The sequence below is a fragment of the Dermatophagoides farinae genome, chromosome 6 (assembly GCF_024713945.1).
Source record: "Dermatophagoides farinae isolate YC_2012a chromosome 6, ASM2471394v1, whole genome shotgun sequence".
NCBI classification, from domain to species: domain Eukaryota; kingdom Metazoa; phylum Arthropoda; class Arachnida; order Sarcoptiformes; family Pyroglyphidae; genus Dermatophagoides; species Dermatophagoides farinae.
The window spans coordinates 1401132-1417255 of record NC_134682.1 but is presented as its reverse complement, the minus strand read 5'-3'; the positions used below and the strand labels follow the sequence as shown (position 1 = coordinate 1417255).

At 29.3% G+C, this 16124-nt stretch overlaps 2 protein-coding genes across 5 annotated transcripts in view; one reads left to right on the top strand and one right to left on the bottom strand.

Moving 5' to 3' along the window:
• nAChRbeta1 (nicotinic acetylcholine receptor beta1) overlaps positions 1 to 16124 on the top strand; it is a 53768-nt gene that overhangs the window by 34165 nt on the left and 3479 nt on the right. For 3 of the 4 annotated variants that reach the window (XM_075731732.1, XM_075731731.1, XM_075731730.1), the window contains exons 3-8: positions 2728 to 2867; positions 6283 to 6327; positions 6430 to 6539; positions 6947 to 7386; positions 12303 to 12803; positions 12949 to 13304. In XM_075731732.1, the coding sequence (XP_075587847.1) occupies positions 2728 to 2867; positions 6283 to 6327; positions 6430 to 6539; positions 6947 to 7386; positions 12303 to 12803; positions 12949 to 13304 (1592 nt within the window). The remainder of the gene's footprint in view (positions 1 to 2727; positions 2868 to 6282; positions 6328 to 6429; positions 6540 to 6946; positions 7387 to 12302; positions 12804 to 12948; positions 13305 to 16124) is intronic. The other variant, XM_075731733.1, reaches the window with a different exon arrangement.
• Positions 4243 to 5886, bottom strand: LOC142597578 (lipase member N-like). Its single transcript, XM_075731737.1, is given in 5 exon segments — positions 4243 to 4805; positions 5004 to 5195; positions 5333 to 5454; positions 5456 to 5641; positions 5702 to 5886. Coding segments are annotated over 5 exon segments (1224 nt in total). The 5' UTR covers positions 5873 to 5886; the 3' UTR covers positions 4243 to 4252.

Below are 16124 nucleotides of genomic sequence, written 5' to 3'. Positions count from 1 at the left end.
AATAGTTTTATCCAAACCTCACCTTCGGTGAGGTTTGGATTAATCTAATGAACCGAGATCACCTAACCTAACCTAACCTAAACTAAAAAAAAAACCTAAACTAAAAAAAAAACCTAAACTAAAAAAAAATAAACATTTTTGGCCCTGTGAAGACCGTTCATAACATTGAATGGTCCTTTTATCACCCACAATGTATAACTAATTTTATCATCCAGAAGACTCAAATATCAATGACAAGGAATCAAATAATGGTAACGATGTTTTGTAAATAGGTAGCAACAAACCAGGATGGCTAATCATGACTCAAGAATGACTTATGGTCAAAAGATATCGATTGGAAAAAGGCATATAAAAACGATGGACAGAGAAGAAGACTTTTCTGATTTGGCTTACGTTGGCGACTTATATATTGTTTGAATTAATATACCATCTAACTGATATTTATCACCGTAAATAAAACTTGTGCTTAAACTTCGTTACGAGTGATTATTATATTTCTACAGATAATTTTGATGCTGTAGTAAATCGATAAACAATCAAATAATAATCACAAACAACTTTGAATGAAAATATAAAGTGAATTGATAATAATATGAATCCAAATAGTTCGAATAAAAATAAAATTTTATCATCTTAATCTGTGATTATCCAGAATTGAAATTTTAGTGAGTAAAATGAAGTAATTTCATTTCGTTTTCCAATATAAAAAAAACCATTGATTCGATTCTTCAATATTGGATTCTTCAATAACAACAACAACAACAACAACAGCAGCAGCAGCAGCAACAACAACAACATGATCAAAAGAATCGAGAATGAAAAATGCAGCTGTTTTGTTTTGTTGTTTTCCACAAATGGAAATAGTAGTCTCTGTTCTCTCTCTTTTTTTTCAATTACAATGACCATTAATTCTTCCTATTCAATTGTAATAGTGAATTCATGATGATGATGATGATGAATCGATTTTTCATTAAATCGTTAAAAATTAAGGATAAATAATTCTTTTTTGATTATTTTTTGTTTTGTTTTTGTTTTTTGCTACAAAGTCATTGACAATTGAAAATTGAATCAATGATAGAGACGAAAATAGAAATCGATAATTCGATCCATCAAGGTGAAATCTTAGTAGTAGTAGTAAAGTAGTAGCGCCATCTTGCTACGTTACACTAATAGCGAGATTTTTATTTTATTTTTTTTTTGTTTCAATTTTTCACAAAATTAAATTGTTTCAAATTTCATTTACTATAAAAGTTCAAATTATCGAAATCATTGTTAATGGGTGCATCATTCTGATAAATCATTGGATGCAGACAGTTTCTTATTTTGAACCAGAGAACCAAAAAAAAAAAAAAAAAAAAAAAAAATTAAATTTCATTGATTACATGTTTACTGGAAAACTGAAAAACGAAGAAAACCTGACATATTTGAATTGATGAAAAATAACTGGTAATACGATACGATCGAAATAGCCTTACTATTTGGCAATAATTAACACTTTTCCCTTTCTTTATTTTTTTTGTCACATCACCAAAGTCAACTATTTCAACATATACGTTAAATGACTTTTTTCGATGTTTTTTTTCATAAATTTTTTCTTAATATTCCTATATTCTTCCTTTTTGGGTTTGTGTTTCACTTGGAAAAAAAAGTTTTTCTTTTTTTTTGCATGTTGATGTTGGTGTTTTTTTTTTCTTGATTCCAAAGAAACTTGATTTCAATTTTTTTTTCTTTCTATTTTTGAATATAATTCTAACTTAGTTTTGAATAACTCTCACAACAAACAGACAGGCAGACACAAACACACGAAGAATTTGAAGAATTTAAAATGCATAGATTTCAAATATGAATAATTTTGTTCAATTCACAACGACAAAAAAAAATAAAACATTGTTGAAAAACACATGGTTCGTCGTTGTTGGAGCACACATAAACAAACAAACAGCAGTTTACCTTAATTTTTTGTTGTTGTTGTGAAATTGAAACACATGAAGCACAATAAAGGTTCGTAGTTTCAGTAATTCGAGTTGGCGTCAATTTAGCACTCTTTTTTGTTTTGTTTTGCTACAGAATTTTATTTACATTTACCCCAGCACAAACACAAACATACACACACACACACACATTGTACACTTGAATTCAGAATAAAATAAAGTTTGAAAAACCCAGAATATAAGTGTGTGTAAAAACAAAACTCTTTCGGTACTTTCTATCGACCAAAGTGAATGAAAAAGAAAAACGAAATTAAGGAAAAATAAACTCTCATGATGTGAACGAAAAACGAAATTCTTTTCCATTTTTTTTTTCGCTCGTTTGATTTTCATTTCACCCACTGATGATGATGATGATGATGGTGATGATATTGAAAATGAAAATCTGTGTTGAATCTGTATGTGTGAAAAGAATGTGAAATAGAGAAACAAAAAATTCTGTTCACTCTCACTCTGTCTCGGTTTTCTTGAATAAATTGAATTGTGAATAATAATATAAAATATTATTACTGAAATGAACGAAAAGTTTAACTTGTAATAATCATGTGATGCGTGTTTTTTTTGTTGTTGTTGTTGAAGAAATTCTGTAATAATTTTTTTTTCTCTTTTCTTTTTTTTCCAATCAATTTTGCTCTCAATGGTTACATTTCCAACGACAAAACAAATGGATGGCAATTCAATGGGGAAATTTTCTGGAAATTTTTTTGGAAATTTTTTTTTCTTCTTCATAATACTTCAGTTATTAATTGTTCGGAAGATGAAGAACGCCTTGTTCGTGATCTATTTCGCGATTATAACAAACTTATTCGTCCTGTCAAACTTATCAATGATAGTGTCAAAGTGAATGTCAAATTACAATTTGTACAATTGATCAATATTGTAAGTATTATATATTACTATTATTCTGATATAAATATAACAATTCTGGTGACGAAAAAAAAATGTATTCATTCAATATATATTCTGTGTGTGTGTATGTAAAACATGAACAATGACATTGAATGATGTGATGGAAACACACTTGAAAACACATGTTTCTTCTTCTTTGCATATATATGGAAATACAAAACAACGGAAACATTGTCACATCAAGAATTTGGAGTAAAAAAAAAAAAAAAAAAAAATACGGAATACTGTGTTCATCATTTTGGTTTCAGCTGCTGCTGATGCTGCTGCTGTTTGTGCAATAATAGTAATAATTTGACAGCAGCAACAACAACAACAACAACGAAAAAAAAGGAAAAATCAATCGCAGAAAAAAAACACTGAAATTCATCAAATTACAATGACACACACCATGCACACAAATCAATGAATTATTTTCCATGTTCAAATCAGATAAAAAAAAACCAGAATGAAAATTTTTATTTATTCTCTTAATCCATATATATAATATATATAGAATTTATTTATTAATCACAAACATTCAAGAATAAAAAAAACAGCGAACCAACAAACAAACGAATGGAATGGAATTCAACATTTATTGATCTAGTCAACTATGAAAACTACTACTCATCATCATCAACATCATTCATTTTATTCGAATGATAAACATTTCGTATAGCTATACACACATAACGGAATAATTCCAGTAGAAAAAAAAAGATAAAAAACGAATCCAGTTCAATTAGATTTATTGGATTCGGCCACTGTTTGTGTGTGTGTGTGTGTGTAGAAAAAAACATTACATTCAACATTCTTCTCTTTCGGACAACAACAACAACAACAAAAAGCTTTAGTCGATTAAGCCGGGTTCGATTTTGTTGTCGTTTTTTATTTTCTCATTCTTCTCATTTTTTTTTATCGTTGCTGTTATAGTAGTAATGAAAAAAAAATTGATTGGTGATATTTTCAAATGAAATGAAATTGTTTTTGGCTAATACTAATATTGATTGTTTTTGGTCAACATTTGGAACTTTTTTTTTTGGTTTTTAGATGCTTGAACATTATTTATCAACGATAATATCAATCAATTGTGCAAAATGAATGAAAATATTCAACAATTCATAATCATCATCCTCTATGATCAAAAGATTCCTTGATAAAATCAATCAATTGATAATCCAGATTTGTATCCAATCGTTTATTTCTATGTAATGGTCTGTTTTCTCAATGATTTTGTACAAAAAAACAGTTCATTTTTTGAATGCATATCAAAGTTTTTAATGATGATTATCAAATATGTTTTACTACGTAAATGTATATATGTATATATATATTTACAACAAAAAACAAATTGACAATTTATCAATATACAAAGGTCAATAAGTTTGATTATCATTGTTGTTGTACAATGAAAGAAGATGTAGAATTTTCTCATTCATCAAAATGCCAGCATGTTTGCTCCAAATAAAACTCATGTGACCGAAACCTGGCCTATCAATTATGTAATCTTCAAGCAATGATTTTGTCAATTGTTGCTTCAATTTTATATTGCTTTCGATTGCATCAATAATATCATATGAAGCTTGAAAAAGTGCCAAATGTGTTGAATTGATACGTGAAACATTGTACACTGGTGGTTCAGATTGATTATATAATAATAAATTTTTCTCTAAACCATGATCATAATGGCTAACACTACCGGTATTTAGAATTTGTAGAAGATGAAAAAAATTATCACTGGATGCACCTGATGGTATATTGTAAATATAAACGGGCAAACGATCCAAACGAATATCTGAAGGTTTATAACCAGCTGAAATATCACAAATTAGATAACATAAATATCGCATCATATGATTTGAACAAAATGTTGCCATAATTGATCGTATGGTTTTCATATCACTAAATACAAACGGACCTGTTGATAATCTGGATAAGTTGAATGAGTATAAATGTGATATTCATTTTGAATCAATTTTATGATTATCTACTTACTTTAGATAAGGTACAAATGTTTTGAAATTAATTAGATAAGTTCGAGCATTATTTAGAAACCATGATGGCGACAGTGATATGAATGGTTTTACTAATTGTTGATAATGATCATTTTCAGACATTAATGCAAACATTAGAATATTTCCTTGTGAATAGCCTATATATGCTAATGTATCAGATTTTGTTGCTGCTAATATATAATCAATCATTAATGGCAGATCAATATGTATCATTTCATCCATCGAGAATCGCCAAAATTCCGGATCATTGATATCCAATTTAGTGTGATTCAAAGAATATACTGCTCCACGAAAATTCACTAGCCTAGGGTTGCCGAATTGGCCAAAAGGTAGAGAATAACAAAAAAAAAGAATTTTTTTTTATTGAAAAACTAGCTAAATTATACATTTTTACTTCGGTTAATTTTTTTTTTTTTTTTGGTTAGAATTGACAAAACTTACCATACATCATGTCCATGTGAGCTTAAAGTAAAACCCAATGTGTTTGTTATTTTTTCCGAACCATTGATCAGATTATCATTTTCATCCCATTCCAAATAAGTACCATCTGAATTTAAATGGCCCAGGATTGTTGATAAGAAATGCTGAACCTGTACATTCAAAACCATGTGCAAGGATCACTGGACGATAACGTGTTTGATTATGTTTAGTGAATGGATTTACAATGCGAACCAATTGTAATACATAACCATCGATGGTTTCAACGAAATGCGATTCATATTCAAATCCTCGTGATTCGATCAAATCAAACTAATAATAACCAAAATTATAAATTGATAAGAATGGGAAAAAGATTTTTTCAACACTCACAATATCACGACCAACATCGTCATCAGGTTCAATCCAACCGGGTATACGAGAATAGACGGTTTTGAATGTCTCTTGTAATGGATATTTTGTTGTCGAATAAAATATAATCGAACAAATCATCAACCATATGGTCAAAATATTGATTTTATTGGCTGTAAGAATTTTTATCATTTTATAGTCAAACATTTTTTTATGAAGAAGTGACTAGAAATAATGAATATATTGATGAATGATCAATGAATCCATTCTTTTTTATATCAATTCGATTTTCGGTCTTAAAAAAATGTATTCAAAAAAAAAAAAAAAAAAGATTCATATAAGAAATGTTTTCAAGTACATTTTATCGGCTACAACATACGTTTTCGGGTTTTTCATTTTATCAAAATATATCGACATGACAATTTTTTTTTTCAATTATCATTTACGTTTGATCATGCGTACATGGGTTATCATTATTATTTTGAATGATTTTTTTTCTCACATTTTTCAAAATTTTTTTTTTAATTTATTTATCATTTCTTTCACTAATGCTATGTGATTTTTTTTTGTTTCTAATTTCTTGTTTATTGATCAATGAACAGAATGAAAAAAGTCAAATAATGACATCAAATGTATGGATTAATCTGGTATGTTTTTTTTTCCTGTTTTCTCTTTTCACTCTTTGTGTGTGTGTGTGTGTGTGTGTGTGTACAATTGATTTTCATTATTATTATTATAATTTCAAATAGCGATGGCCCGATTATCAACTCACATGGGATCCAGCAGATTATGGTGGTATCACTGTATTACAGCTTCCTCCGGATAAAGTTTGGAAACCGGATGTCGTACTATTCAATAAGTATGGTTTTTTTTTGTAAATTTCAAATGTTTGCATTTTTTTTTAAACCGAATTATATTTATAGTTTCTAGTATTTAGTACATTAATAGTTGCTGTTTTGACTATAGTCAGTCAGTCAGTCAGTCAGTTAGACAAACAGACAAACTACCATACAGACAGACAGACGTTTTGATGATGTTCACAATAATTCCAATTGAATCGTAACACAATTATACTAATCACATTTATTTTTTCTTTTTCTCTCGGTGGCTGATTTTGTTGGTTGGTTGATTGGTTGGTTGGTTGCTTGGTTGTGGTTTACGAATCTTAATCTTCATTTCATTTCATTTTCTTCTTTTTTTTTGTCGCTGGAAAAAAATAATATAAATTTCTGGAATAAAATCAAAAAAAAAAAAAAAAAAAAACAGTGCCGACGGTAATTACGAAGTTCGTTTCAAATCAAATACCCTTCTATCATATAATGGTGAATTATTGTGGTTACCTCCGGCCATCTATCAAAGCTCATGCCAGATTGATGTTACATATTTTCCATTTGATCAACAACGTTGTGTTATGAAATTCGGTTCATGGACATTCAATGGTGATCAAGTGTACTTAGGTCTTATTAATGATCGTTATAGTGTCGATCTATCTGATTATTGGAAAAGTGGTACATGGGATATTGTCGATGTGCCTGCATATATTAATGTTTATAATAATTCTAAATATGGTAAACCAACCGAAACGGATATATCATTCTATATAACATTAAGACGTAAAACATTATTCTACACTGTCAATCTAATATTGCCTACAGTATTAATATCATTTCTATCCATATTGGTTTTCTATTTACCATCTGAAGCCGGTAAGTTTATCTTTATATTATCCTTTACTTCTTTTTTTCCATTTTTTTTCGTTGTTACCCAAAATGGTCATTTGTACATTTATTGTTTGATGCAAATCATCATCATTGATCAATAAGTCAAATGATCCTGTTTTGTAGAAATAGTGTACGAAAAAAAAAATTATTCTAGCTCAATATAGCACACTTTTACTCTGTTTGATTTTCATCAACCAATCTCTCTTTTTCACTCTCCCACTCAAATGAGCTTGGTTACCTTTTAATTAACTTTATTTTGAACCATTGAATCTACCGTAACCAAAAGAAAAAAAAGTTCCAGACACACACACACACACACACACTGTACGCGTATAGAATTTCAAAACAGAACAACCAGAACAGAATTTGTATAGAGATGGTGGAAAAAAATTTTGTTTTTTTTTCTCCAATTTTCTATCTTTGTTTAACGAAGCCATACATTTAATCAATTATTTATAGAAAAGTGAAGATTTTTTTTTTATTCGTGAATCACTAGGACGTACATGTTGTATCGTTGTCCAAGTTTTTTGTTTTCATTTGTTGTTGTTGTTGTTGTTGTTTATAACTTTGCAATTGTCAACTAAACAACAAGTACAACAACAACAACAACAACAACAGAAAAAAGGTTGCAAATGTAGATGGACAGATTAGCCATGAGAATAGCCAATTGAATAAAAGAAAAAAAAAGTTGTAAATCAAAAACAACAACAAACAACAACAACAGCAGCAGCAGCAAACATTGAATTGAATAACTATAGTCAGTGGAAAGACAAAAAAAAAACAGATTCACAACTCTCGATAGTTATCTATCTAGTTGTCGTTTGTTTGTTTTTTATTGATGAATGAATGAATGAAATTGAATTAACTGAATATCTCTCTGTGTGTGTCTTAGTCAGTAATCCGATAAACTGATTTGTAAAAAAAATCAACATTCGATATATGATGTGTTAACTATTATATACCGAATACATAGAATGCTCATCATCATCATCATCATCATTTGTATTCCTTAGATGAACCTAAAAAGTTGAATGAATGAATGAATGAATGAAAAAATTTCACTCCATGTGTACTCCACTAGACTTAAATTTCTAAACTTGGTTATTTGTTGGTGAAAAACACTATCATCATCGTTTATTGTTTATGATGATGACGATGATGATCATGATGATGATCACTTTTCATCTTGAGAAAAATACACGCAGATAACTTGATTCGATCGATCATTTTCTTTCATATTCAAAGTCATTTTATTCAGTTCATTCATTCATTTTTTTTCGATTGATCCAATCATTCAATTTGAGTTGATGATGATGAAGCTAAGAGATGTGCATGAGATCATTTTGTTTGTTTTTTTTTTTTTTGTTTTCCTCATTGTATTTCATTACAATACAATCTTTGTATACGATGCATGAATAATAATGAAAATAATAATTTGAGCATCATCATCATCTTCATCATCGATTGATTGAACCGGCAAAAGATGTTTTGCGCGTGGGTATTTCAAAAATTCCAAGATCATTGTTTTTTTATTCAAAAAAAAAAAAATTAAACAACAACAACAACAACGACGATGATGATAAAATTCAAGTCATTCATCATATGTGTGAATTTTTCAAGTGCAAAAAAACGAAAAGAAATTACTCGAGAATGAATAAAATCAGAAATTTTTTTTTGTCTCAGATCCAACAAAAAAAAATATTAAAATAACAAAGTTATGGTCATATCTGTATCGTTTCATGGATTAATGGTTTCGATTGTTTCATCGATCGAGCCAAACACTGCACGTTTATTGATACAGATGATGATGATGATGATGATATCGACACTTTTGCATTGATATATATGGATTGATTGGATATGTGTGTGTGTGACTCTCATCATAATCGATATTTTGATCCGAAAAGAAAAAAAAATTCAAATGGATTTAAATGATCTACTTGTGTGTGTGCAATTTATGAAAATTATTCGGGTTTTTTGGTTCATCATCATCATTCGTTGGATCGGCTGGATCGGCTTAATTCACCGAGTAAAAAAAAACTTATACATCAATGATTTTTTTCTCTTCGGAAATGCCATTAGTGCCAATACACAATACAGGCCGACCGATCGACCGACCGACAAACATTCAAAATAAATGAAGCCGATATCGTCGTCATCATCATCATTTTTGTCATAATAATATTCGTCGATATAAACTATCAAGAGAATCGAAAGAAGAAAAACAATTTGTCAAAAAAGAAGAATTTCATTTTCTTGTTCCATAGAATGAAAAGAAAAGAAAATGGAGACATTTTTTTTTTGGCTCCAAATATTTAATAACGATATCCGCGAAACGAGAAAATAAATAAATAAATGAATGAATGAATGAAAAAACTGTTACACGTTTGATCCATTCCGGATATATCCATCGAATGAACGAAAAAAAAATGAAAATCAAAATCAAAATCCATTCGATCATTAAGGATGTTGTTCATCATGAAAAAAAAAAGTTTCTTTCAATGTGAATATGAAAAAATGGTTAAATGGTTTTTTCTTGTTGTTTTGTATTTATTTACACGCATAAATGACGATATATATATATTCAGTTGACGATGTTGTTGTTGATAAATATTCCATTGATCAATACGAATACGAATCGATATGTTCAACGTCATTTGAAGTCGAAATTTTTTTTTCTTTTTCTTCTTCTTCTTCATCACTGAATAATATTCTTCAATTTTATTCGATAAAGTAGGCAACAACTGCAAGGAAAGATTTATTATATTTCGATTCAATGAAAATAAAAAAATAATAAAAATCCAAACGAAAGAATCCAATCACTCGTCATTCATATTTTTGTTGTATTCTGTCGCTTGACATATACTACATCAACTAGACAAATTTATTCTGGATAGAAAAGTTTTTTTTTCATCTCTTTAGCTCGATTTTTTTTGTGTATATCTCATTAATTTCAAATGAGAAAATAAAATTGATGTTTTTATGATGATGATGATGATGATGATGATGATAAAGATGACAGTTGTTGTTGTTGTTGTTGTCGGGATTAATGAGAAATAATTATCACTTTCTCTTTCTTGAAAATCATAAAACAATATGCACCGGCCGATTACTGCCTCCTCAAATGTCAATTTTGCCTGTATGTATACGGCAATGGCAATCATCACTAATTCTTTAATGTTTTTTTTTCATCTAGATTCTAGAATTTCATATTTTTTTCCCAGATTATCATCAGATTTTATTGCACTATCACCACTTTCATATATGTGCTTAATGTTTAACTTAATTTACGATACGATATATAAATTATATTTGCATAATCATGGTGGCGTTGATGGTATATTTCTAGTGAATTTCAGTAGAATTTTTTTGTTTTGTTTTTTGTTTTAATTCTATATAATTCTTCATTTGTTTCAAACGCAGACACACACAAAAAAAATGAAAATTAACACTCAACTCATTTCTCTGTTTTTTTCAGATGTGCATGATGAGTAGGAAAAAAAATTATTTCATTTCAAGCAAAAAACAGTGAGAAAAAAAATGAAAGAATTGTCTCCAAAGAATTTTCATGATGATACCTGGTTCCTATACCCAAGAAAAAAAATAACCAATTTATTTTATGCTTGAGATGTGAAATGAGTGTGTGTGTGTGTAATAGATACATGAATGAATCTATGATGATGATGATGATGAGAAAATGGTTTTAATAAATATAATCCATTTACTATTACTGCAAAAAAAACATAATAATAACACGCACAAACACACACACAATTTGGTATCAACAAACTTTAGTTGTTGAAAAATTGCACATGCTTGCACACAAATGAGAATGAATGAATGAAAAAAATTGCAGTAGAACAAAAAAACTAATGTACAATGATGATTATGATGATGATGATGATGATGAAAATTAAGTAAATTATGTTTGACTTTATATTCTGTGTTTATGACTGCGTTTGTGTGTGTGTGTGTGTGTGTTTCAAGGAAAACGAAACCGTGTATAAAGAATTTGTTCATGAGATTCTTGATCTGTTTTATCTGTGTGTCTGAATGTGTGTGTGTGTGTTTTTTATTTCCATTTTTCTAGTTGTTTTGTTTCAAATTTTGTATCATCATCATAATCAAAAATTGTAATGAACGATGATGACAACGGTAACAAACACACACACTCGGTAGACAATCATAGCATCTGGAAAGTGTTCCAGAAAATCTTGTTATATTTTTTTTTTGTTGGTGATAATTATGATTATGATGAAAAAAAACAAAACAAAAATCTAATTCTCTAGTGTGTGTGTGTGTGTGTGTGTGTAAATAACCATGAATTTGAATCATTTTTAATTCACAATGAATTTGTATGATTTGTTATATTTAGCTAAGCGTGTATGATGTCCAGATGTATATCATCATATACACATACACCGGGTTATAAAAAAAAAGAAATTATCATTAACACATTCACAGAAGATTGAGTAGAAAAAAAATCAGAACATTTTCCATGTGTGTGTGTGTGTGTGTGTATGATACATCTGGATACCTGGAAAATGAATCTATGCATTGCATTGCATTCATCCATCCATCTTCTCTAATTTCACAACAACAATTTCAATCTGCTTTTTGTATGATAATTTCACAACCAACACACATGAATAAACAACAACCATTTTCAAATTCTTTGCTGTTGTTGTTGTTGTTGCCGTTGTTGTTGTTAGATTATATATACCTTGATTATGTGTGTGTGTTTTAGTGTGTGCATGCAAGTGATTTAAATTAATTAACCACAAACATAATTCTTTCATGGTTTTTTTTCTGTATTTTATTTTGCTTGTTGTTTTTTTTTTGCATCGTTTGTCTTTCGTACTAATTTATTATTATTATTATGATTTTTTTTACATTTGCAGGTGAAAAAGTAACGCTCGGTATTTCAATTTTATTGGCATTGGTTGTGTTCTTGTTACTTATATCAAAAATATTACCTCCAACATCATTAGCGCTTCCATTAATTGCCAAATATTTATTATTTGCATTCATTATGAATTGTATATCAATACTAGCCACTGTAATTGTTATTAATTGGAATTTTCGTGGTCCACGTACACATAAAATGCCTAATTGGGTACGCACTGTATTTCTTACATATTTACCTGCATTATTATTTATGAAACGTCCAAAAAAGACACGTTTGAGATGGATGATGGATATGCCAAATATACATCATCATTATCATCATTATCATCAACATCATCATCAACAACAACAACAGCAGCAGCAACAACAACAACATCATCCATCACAATATCATTTTCATCATCATCATTCTTATCGTCATAATCAAATGGGTGGCCAAACGGCCGATACTATTATACCATCATGCCTTACTGGATCGGGTACTGGACCACAAGGTATATTTATAATTCTATAATTTGATAAACGCAATTGATTGATCGATTATGTTCACTATTAATCAATTTATTCTTCATTCAACTATTGTTTCTAATCTTATTTTTTTCCGCATTCTTATCTATCGTTTATATAATTATTAAATAGACGAAATGGTCAGTGGAAATGTATCACCAACGACAGCTCAACCACAACCAATAACCACAACAACGTCCACAGCTCAACGACATCATCATCATCCGAATTGTACGATTGTTACTGCACAGCAGCATCAATCAAATTTTCATCCACCATTACAGGCCCATCATTCTTCACATCATCATCCACATCAACCACAACCACCACCACAGCCACCATCATCATCATCAATTGATCATGATATGATGGCAATAAGAGATAATGATAGTCTTGATTTATATTTTATGTCACCCGATGCATTTCGTGCTGCCGAAGCTATTGAATTCATTGCCGAACATTTACGTAATGAAGATCAATATATTCAAGTAGGTTTTTTAAAAAAAAAAAAAAAATTTTTTTTCTCAAATTCATATTCCTCTCTTCATACACCGACATTACCACCACCACCATCACACACATATATTTAAAACAAACGAAAAACAATTGATCAAACAAAACCGTTGATCAAATCACCCACTTTATTTTACTTTTTTTTTACTTTATTTCCATTTTATAATCAAATTAAAATGAACAGAGAAAATATCACTGAAACTTTTTCCCCTACATTCACTCAAATTTTAGAAAAAAAAAAGAAATTCACAACGTTTTTTTCTTTCTTTCTTTCTTTGAAAGTTTTCTTCAACAGATAAAACGCCTCTGTTGTTGTTGTTGTTGTTGTTGTTGTCGTTGGCTTGTGTCAACTCTGTGTGTGTGTGTGGATTTTTTTCCCCAAATACTCCCGTTAAAGACACACACACACACACACAAGCCATTATTTTTCATTTTAAATTATTTTCTTTTTTTTTGTATTCATCTTTTTTTTTATTTTCATTTTGGTGGATTCTTTTCAACTTTAGAAAAAAATAATCAATAACGACACGACCGATTTCAATCAATAACAACACACAAAAACGACATTCAGTGACAATCTCAGCCTAGAAGAATTTTTTTCGTCGTTATTGTTGTTGTTGTTATTTCAAGAATTCGTTTCCGATCATTCTATTTGAAGTTTATATTCGAACGATTGATGCTAGGAAAAAAAGAAAAGAAAAGAAGAATTGTGTGTGTGTGTGTGGTATATATATAACCTACTACGTGGATTCTATTGGGAGTCAAAATGAAAATAAAGTTTTTTTGGCTGCTGCTGCTGCTGCTGCTGCTTGATGATTGGTTTGGCCCTGGCTGGCTGTTGTGTAAAATGTTTTTGAAAAAAAACAGTTGTTCAAAAAAAGTGTCTCATTGATTTTCCTTATTCTTTTTTTCGTTTTTTTGTTTTTTTTAAAACATGATTTCCATTTTCAAAATTCACACAAAAAAATTTTCGTTTGTCGTTAGAGGCTAAAGCCAAATTTTTTTTATTCAATGTTTTCATTTCAATGTGTGCGTGCATGCTTGCGTGTGTGTGTGTGCATGGATCTTAAATTGAGCCACTTTTTTTCCAGTAATTTTTTTTCCCTTTTCGTTGGGTCATTGTCTGGTGATGGTGATGGTGATGATGATGATGATGATTATCATTATTATTGATGACCGAGAGAAAGAAGGACTGAAAACCATCATGAAGACGATCATCATCATCATCATCATCATAATCGGTTATGATGATGGCCATCATCTAAATCATGATGATGATTATTGTCGTCATCGTCGTCATAACCATTGCGATTTGATGGGTATCATTATCATCATCAAATTCATTGATACTCTACTATATCCATTATTATTCTGAAAATAAATTCAATTTACCAAAAAAAATATTCACTTTTTTTCTATTTTGATTAGTTTGTTTTTCTGTCAAAATAATTTCATTCCATTTTTCATGGATCGATCGTCAAGCCGTTTATCATCATCATCATTATAATAAAAGTGAATAAGAGAAAAAAAATTGTAGTTTATGGAAAACTTTTTCTCTCTCTCTCTCACTCTGATAAATTCATTCAAATTGATTTCACAAATACGTGTAACAACAATAGATGATGATGATGATGGTGATGCAAAAAGTCTCTCGATTTCAATTTTTTTTATTGTCGTAAATTGACTAAGTGTGTGTGTGTGTGTGTGGTTGTTTCTTAAAGTTTTCGAAACATTTTTCATTCAATTCTTTGACTTTTGGTTCCACATATGTGTGTGTTCCAGCCGGCATTTTTGTTAAGTGTGTATATATGTGTGTGTGATTGGCATTTTTTTGCCAAACTTTTTTCTCTTTCCACTTTTTCTCATTATTCTATTTTTTTTGTTTGCATATATTTCCCAAAAAAAAACTCCAGAATCAAAGAATGGAAAGAAAAAATTTTTCCAAACAATCAAAATAGATTGATGAAAATGATCAATCTGTATTATATGTTGGATGGATTCAAAATCGATACGATTTTGTGACATTTGAAATATCACTACTTATCATCGATTTATTTTATTTTTTTTTTTCATTACGTTTGATTCACAATTGTAAAAATATATATTCTATTCGTGTGGAAAAGTTGAAAAAAATTTCCATTCCAATAAAATGTGCTTATAACATTGGCAAAATGTATTCAAAATTAAACGCACACACACACACAAACAAAAACCTTCCAAGATTTTTAGGGCACAATTTTCACCATGGCCAATTTTGTTTGGATTTTTTTTTCGTTTTGTTCGTTCGTTTGTTCCAAAACTATTCATTCGTTGTCATCATCATTCTATGTGTGTGTGTTTATGTGTGTTCGTTAGCATGTTTGTTCTGCTTGTTTTTTTTTCTACTTCATTTCAGAAAAAAAATCTACAAAAAAATTATTTTCGCTGAATTTTGAGAGTGGGGATAAATAAGTGAAAACAACAACAACAACAACAATAACAATGACGATGGTGGAAATAAAAAGTCAAATAATCAAAGTGATTCTAGTCATCGTCTTTGTATTCCATCCGTTTATTTTTTATTTTTATTTTTTTTTTGGTTTGATTGTTTCTGTCAGAATATTCTTTTTTGCCTTGTCGTTCATTTATTCATTCATTCATTTATTCAGTTTGTTTTTGGTGACAAAGTTGACTTTGTCTTTCTTTCACATTCTTTGTTGTTGTTGTCGTTGTTGTTGTTATTCTATTTCGACTGTTAGTCGATACACTCTATTGATGTTTGTTTAATTCTTAATATTATTGGTCTTCATTCTGGT